At 39.7% G+C, this 6,649-nt stretch overlaps 1 protein-coding gene across 1 annotated transcript in view; it reads left to right on the forward strand.

Moving 5' to 3' along the window:
* Positions 1 to 3,221: 3,221 nt before the first annotated feature.
* Positions 3,222 to 6,649, forward strand: part of LOC102202867 (CD2-associated protein-like) — a gene marked incomplete at its 5' end in the record, with an annotated part of 8,794 nt that continues 5,366 nt past the window's right edge. The window contains 2 exons of the mRNA XM_005755280.1: positions 3,222 to 3,390; positions 6,440 to 6,540. Coding sequence (XP_005755337.1) covers positions 3,222 to 3,390; positions 6,440 to 6,540 — 270 coding nt within the window. The remainder of the gene's footprint in view (positions 3,391 to 6,439; positions 6,541 to 6,649) is intronic.

Consider the following 6,649-nt stretch of genomic DNA (forward strand, 5'->3'; position numbering starts at 1 on the left):
AGCTTGCTGGAGCTGAAACTTTTAAAAAAATGTATATATATTTTGAGGCAGACACACAGCTGGGCTTCCTCTTCTGCAGAATAGTAAAGTGAGTGTCTGTGCACCAGGAAGCATGTGGTGAACTGTTCACTCTTTAACCAGCACAGCTTTAAAGTCCTGTGGGGTGGCGGTCTCCAGATCAGTCCCACCAAGGACAGTCCAAACTCCTCCGAACAGTTAAGTTGCTTTCATTTATGTTAAATGTGGGAAGTTGGTGCATTGAAGCTTTGATGAACTTTAAAAGTGTGATCACACTTAAGCTTCTGTTGCGGGGGTTTTTCTGTGAAAGACTCATTGGTTCAAATTTAAGCACCAAGAGAGAAGAGGAAAAACAGAATTGTTTTCATCAAGGTCAAGGTCAAGGTCAAATTTATTTATATAGCACATTTCCAACAGTCTATGCTGCACAAAGTGCTTAACAATAACAATAAAATTAAAAACAATAATGTAATACAATAATAACAATAGAAACAATAAAATAAAGGAATTGAAGCAATACTAATTAATTTAGATAAATCCAAAATGCTTGGGTCATAATGTGTTAAAAGCCAGAGCATAAAAGTGTGTCTTGAGTAAAGATTGAAATTGCTCAAGAGTTTGAGCAGATCTAATATTAAAGGGGAGACTATTCCAAAGTCTGGGACCTGCCACAGAGAAGGATCTATCACCACGAGATTTGAGGTTAGTCCGTGGAATGGACAACAGTAGTTTTGAACTAGATCTCGTGGGTTTTCCTGGAGCATAGGCAGAGAGGAGCTCAGACAAGTAGGGGGGGCTCGGGCGTTGAGTGACTTAAAAACAAAAAGTAAGAGTTTAAATTGGATCCTGTAGGGGACAGGGAGCCAGTGTAAAGAGGCTAAAATTGGGGTTATATGCTCTCTCCGTTTAGTACCGGTTAGCAGGCGAGCAGCAGCATTTTGAATCATCTGAAGGCGATGGATGGTGGCATGATCTAGGCCATAATACATCAACCGCAGCGCAGAGTCAAATTTTGCAATAATTTAGTCCTCTGTTTGTATTTGCTGCACAATCAACTGGCCTGACATACTTCATGCACAGACTCGATTATATAGAGAAGCTGTGACTGGTGCCCTGCTTTTTAATGCTTTAAAGTTTTAACTTTACTAAGTGTTTGGGAATTGAGCTGCTTTTGGATCCGCTACCTCCTCTCTGCGTTTCTATGCTGGCTTCAGTTTTAAGGCCCAGATGCTGTCATTTGAAATAATGCCACCTGTACACACACTAAGAGGTGGATCAGAGATTCAGTATGCTTTAGTAAAACAAAAGTCTTTGTTGGTGCATTTGTTGTTGGTGTAGTAGCAGTTGTTTGGTGATGATCTGCAGTTGTTGTTAAAACGTTCTGACTCGTTACCAGTTTACACCTCAGTACTTCTTGCGATAAATGGTACAATACATTGAAAACTCTAAGCAATGTTACTCAGCATGCTGGCTAGTGTCCCTTCATCTGTGCACTCGTGACAGTATTTAGTGAAGGTGTGACCGGGACTTCGTGCTGTTGTCAGGGAATTTCCCAGGCAGGCAGAATGTGGCAGCTGTTTTATAGCCCGACTGTGTGGCGTGGTTGGGATCATTAGCAATTGCTACATTCAGCTGTAAGTAGTACAGTCTTACTTTGCAGGCTGATACTGGTTTCCATATTTATGGTTTCACGTTGAACATTTTAGATTACGTTTCAGTTCCCCTTATGTTGTGTGAAACTGACACACTGTTTATTGTTTTTTTTTTTTCTTCTTTTATTTCCACCTAATGGAACCTAATGTCTTATTGTCCCTTTCGGTGACACTGGAACTGTCTCAGCCGCTTTTATCCTGCGTGGCTCACATCCATGGGTTCTGTATGTTGAGAGTTTTTCAGAACACATTCAGAAGCTGTTTAAATGGCCAAACTGTGATATTTATTTTTTTATTTTTTTATTTTATTTTTTGCTGCAGTAAGAAGGAGAAGAAAAGAAATTAAGAGAATTCCATTGAGTTCAGATTTTAAACTTCTATTTTAGTAAATAAAATCTTGGCCATGAGTACATTTCCATTTGATTCTCTCTCTCTCTCTCTCTCTCTCTCTCTCTCTCTCTCTTCGTTTGAAGCTTTGTAAAATCACATAAGATGCAGGAATACGTAGTAGGATTTAAGAGTGTAATAATGGACTGAAACAGAAGATGGCAGCATATATTACTGCATAATATTTATGCATACAAATAACCAAACATCAAGGCAAGCTGTGTAGCCACACAATGCACAATTGCATCAAACTGACATTGAGGTATGTCAATTTGTAGTGTTGCTCCATGGTGCAGCCACGACACTGTAGCAAAGTTTACACACTATGTCTACTTAATCCACGTCTGACTCTGCAAACCCATAATGTTTCCACACCACTGAAGTCGTTTTATCTCTCTTTTCAACCAACGGCATTCTTTCTTTAGCAGCCATTATCCTATTCTCTCTAAATAACTTCTACTTAGCTTTCCGAGCTTCCCTCGAGTCCTCTTTATTGTTGTGATGTGTGTTCGAAACGCAGAGAGGCGCGCTTGATTTGCCACACGGAGCAGCGCGAGAGTAAAGCACGAGGGAGGTGCTAATAATCGGCTCAGTCATTTTTAATGATCGTTGAAAGCCGAGATCGTAATTTAGATTAAAATTTGATTAATTGAGCAGCCCTACTTCCTTCATATTTTCTTTTCCTGATGGCTGCTCCTTGTAAAGTTGTAAACTGATTTGAATAGAACATGGGTGGCACATCTGTGAGGAGATCATATTAGCAATGCCTGCTTCCAATAGCAGGAAAAAAAAACTGTGTGAAACTATGTGTTTGGCCTGAGGTCTTGTCTCACAGGATTTTACTTGTTCATATGCGGACCTCATTATTTGAAACTTTGGCCATCTACAACAACAATGTCTACCAACGTAACAATATTTATGTAACAGGAAATGAAGAAAAGCTCAAGAAGTTCCGTTTAATAAACAGTGGATTGTTGTAAAATTCATAAGCAGACACCTACAAAATGGCTTCAGTTTGTTGATCTCTAAGTAGTGAAGTACTAGATTATTGCTTAAACTTGGTGTGAAGAAATGCTTCCCACTTACTACCAGCTGCCTGGTGTGTGATTGTTACTCATTTATGTATATATGTATGTATGTATGTGTTTGTATATGTATTCATAGGAACTGAAAAAGGACCCTAAAGAGGGCAGTCAAACAGCAGATGAGCCAAAGGAAGAGCAGCCTCAGAAGAGAGAGAAGGTGGGGAACGTGGCCGGCCTGGTCCAGAGAATAAGCACTCTTGGCATCCCGACCGGTGCCTTCCAGCCACCAGTGCCCGCAGCTTCAAAGAGTAAGGAGCCTGAGTTTGGTGTTTGAATGTTTGGAGGGAATGAGACTTTAAAGTGCTTGGTGTCCAGGACATGGACTTCTGGTAAAACTTGTTCATGTAGCATCTGGCAGGTTAAGAGAAGTTGATTCTTCCTTTTATTATTTCAGCTGTACGTTCCACATCTTCACCGTGTCTCGTTTCGCTCAGAGGTCTTTAACTGAATACAGATCTTTGTCTTCTGCATGTATCTATCTATTCTTCTGAGTGGAGAGCTCAAAGTGTCCATGTTACAGTAGAGCTGGGCGATATGAGATTTTTTCATATCACGATATGTTTTTTTCATTTCAGGCGATAACGATATCTATCACGATATAAGCCAAATAACTATATTTGTAAGATTTAAATGTGCCGTTGCTCACAAGTAAAATGTGAAATAATCAGCAGCTTGTTTTTATTTAAATATTTATTTCCCATAATAAGTTCAACAGGGTAGATGTACTTAAGGAACATGAGACTTTTTCAGATAAATAAAGGCAAATATTGCAAACTACACAAAAGGCAGCCGCTAAAGCGTTTAAGTTTCAAAATAGAACAAATGAAACAGACTACTAAATTGTCAATTCCACTTAGAAACAAAGTATTAATTCTAAAAATAAATCTTAGTTTGTTTTGCAGAAGAACAGACAAAACTGACTAACTTTTGTCAGTATCAAATAAACTGAGAACTAAAAGGAAATTCTCAATCTCTCCTTGTTGTATAGCTTAGTTTTTCAAACAGTTTTAACAGTTACTTTAGTCTGACAAAAGCCGAATGACGAATTAGCGCTTCCAGTCAGAGACTGAGGCTACGTCCACACGTACACAGGTATTTTTGAAAACGGAGATTTTCCGTTTTTGTTTTAAAAAATAATCCCGTCCACACATAAAGGCAGAAATGAAGGAAAACGCTGCTACGAACATGCCAAAGCAGCAGGTGGCGCTAGATTCCTAACCGTGCAGAAATGTTGGCCAATCAGAAGTCTAGAAGCCTCGGTGGGAAAAAGTAAACAAAGCTGGGGCATAGAAGCAGAACAGAGTCGTATGTGTGGAGGGACAGTAACTGTGTGTATATGTAAGCATTTAAACACTGCAGAGAGTAGAATTAACAGTAACAGTATTGTAGAAATTCATTTCACCAAAACAATAACGTGGCGCACAGTGTGACGCATGCACCAGTTTATTGTATTTCCAGACTTGCTTTCGGCACAATTTACAGTGCACGCTACTCTGTTTTTTGTCAGACATGAAATAGCCGAAATACCTTCACACTACGGAACTTCTTTGGCTCTTCCATTCGACAATCTCTCCGGCATTGGAACCATCATCTGTTTTCTCTTCGGTCACGCTCGGTTGATTTTTCTAGTCGGCACACTCATTTCTCGCTTCCCAAACAAACACACGTGCGGCTTGGCACTTGTGCTGTACGTAACAAGTCACGCGACGTGACGCTGATGGTTCGGCTCTGCGCTACTTAATTTGGATCGGCTGACCTTTTTTTTTTTTAAGAGGACAAGAGCGGCGAGGTCTATCGCGATAGCTTAATTTCTCTATCGAGTAAAAGTTATATCGCGATACATATCGTTATCGTTCTATCGCCCAGCTCTATGTTACAGGCAGGTAAAGGCAGCCTCAGAGCACTAAGAAGAGACTGCGTCGATGCATCCACCTGTTTAGGTCATTCTTTCAAAAAGGCCCTGAGACACTGATATTGAAAACCTTGAAGTAGTTTAAGTAAAGCTGAAATGCTTGTGCCAGCTGACCCATCAAGGTTTCATTTACTGAGTGGTGAATTAAAATGAATTAGAAACAAGCGTAGAGCTCAATCTATTTCCACTTTTTTGTTCTTAATCCGATTTTGATTTATTATAAATTGAAAAACTGTAATAGAAAATAAATCTGTATTCTTTGGATTCTTTTTGTGACAGAGGGTTGTTTATGTTGTTGGAGTTCATATTGTGCTGCTTGTAGTCCTTGTCCTGCTCTGCAACCACAGTGAACTCAGTGTAACGACATATGAGCCAGAGGGAGATGGCATGCATGGCCTAACTGAATTCAGTGTCCAACCACATCGAGCTACACAGAGCAGGCAGGGAGAGCACGAGGTCAGAAAGTAATGTGGTAGAGAATAGGATAGACCCACCTTCTGATTGAGTTGACTAGCTGAGTGTGCCATATCCTTTGGGTTCTCAGTTCTCAGTATGATCCTCCCCTTGTCACGCCTGGAGAAGATGGAGAAGGCTCCAGCTTTAAAAAATAAAACCCAGTGTGTGAGGTCACAGTTGCTACATTGTCTTTGATATACAGTCTTTGGGCTTTATAGTTTTGATACTTTTTGTGATGCCAAGAACACAAATTCATATGAGCTTGACTGATTTCTTTATCCGTGGTTGGTTGTTTATTAGCCAATATTGGCTGTTTGCTGAGCTGCATTTATAACATATAAATGATGTCACAAACACAGAAGACAGTTGGGCAAGAGTGTAAACAAGTAAATAAAAGCAGAACAAACAAATACAACCGTTATGAGGATAGTCTCATATAAAATATTGGCCAATGTACTGGACTATTTGAATCAATGATTACTTGGTATCTTAAAAGACAGTTAAATGTGTAATCATAAACGGTAATTTAAACTCTAAAATGTTGCATACTGTCAGTAAGTTGGTTAAACCATTCGTTTATTAAATAAAGGCTAATGCTACTAGCAGCACCTTTCTATTAGAAGTGATATTTTCTAGGAAAAAAATAAGAATTCTAAGGTTGATTAAAAACATTTCACTAAATGACCTATGTGAATATCCATATTCTTTGAATATTCTGCACAGCTCTGCTTGATCAATAGGGCGGGGCTACTTCATGCTGTATGATCACCTTGTAGAAGAGTTTCTTATGAGCGAGCTTTTCATTAAAGGCCATCCCACTGGCTGGATCCATGCCTTTGTTGCTTTCCTGCATCGCTTACTTTTACGTTGCAGACATGCAGGTTTACAAACAGCAAACGCAGGTCTGCTTTTTTTCTTCTTCTTCTCAGAGCCTAAGAAGAGACAGTGCAAGGTGCTATTTGACTATCAACCGCAGAACGAAGACGAGCTGGAGCTGAAAGTTGGAAACATCGTAGAGATCACTGAAGAGGTACTGTGAAAAACCAGGCCCCATTGTCAAAGGAGCTTGCAAAGAAAAGCGTCTGGACTTCTTTAAGTTACTTGAAGACGTTTCACCTCTCATCCGAGAAGCTTCTTCA

The sequence above is a fragment of the Pundamilia nyererei genome, unplaced genomic scaffold (genome assembly GCF_000239375.1).
Source record: "Pundamilia nyererei isolate P.nyererei 1_Seehausen unplaced genomic scaffold, PunNye1.0 scaffold01134, whole genome shotgun sequence".
Classification (NCBI taxonomy): Eukaryota; Metazoa; Chordata; class Actinopteri; order Cichliformes; family Cichlidae; genus Pundamilia; species Pundamilia nyererei.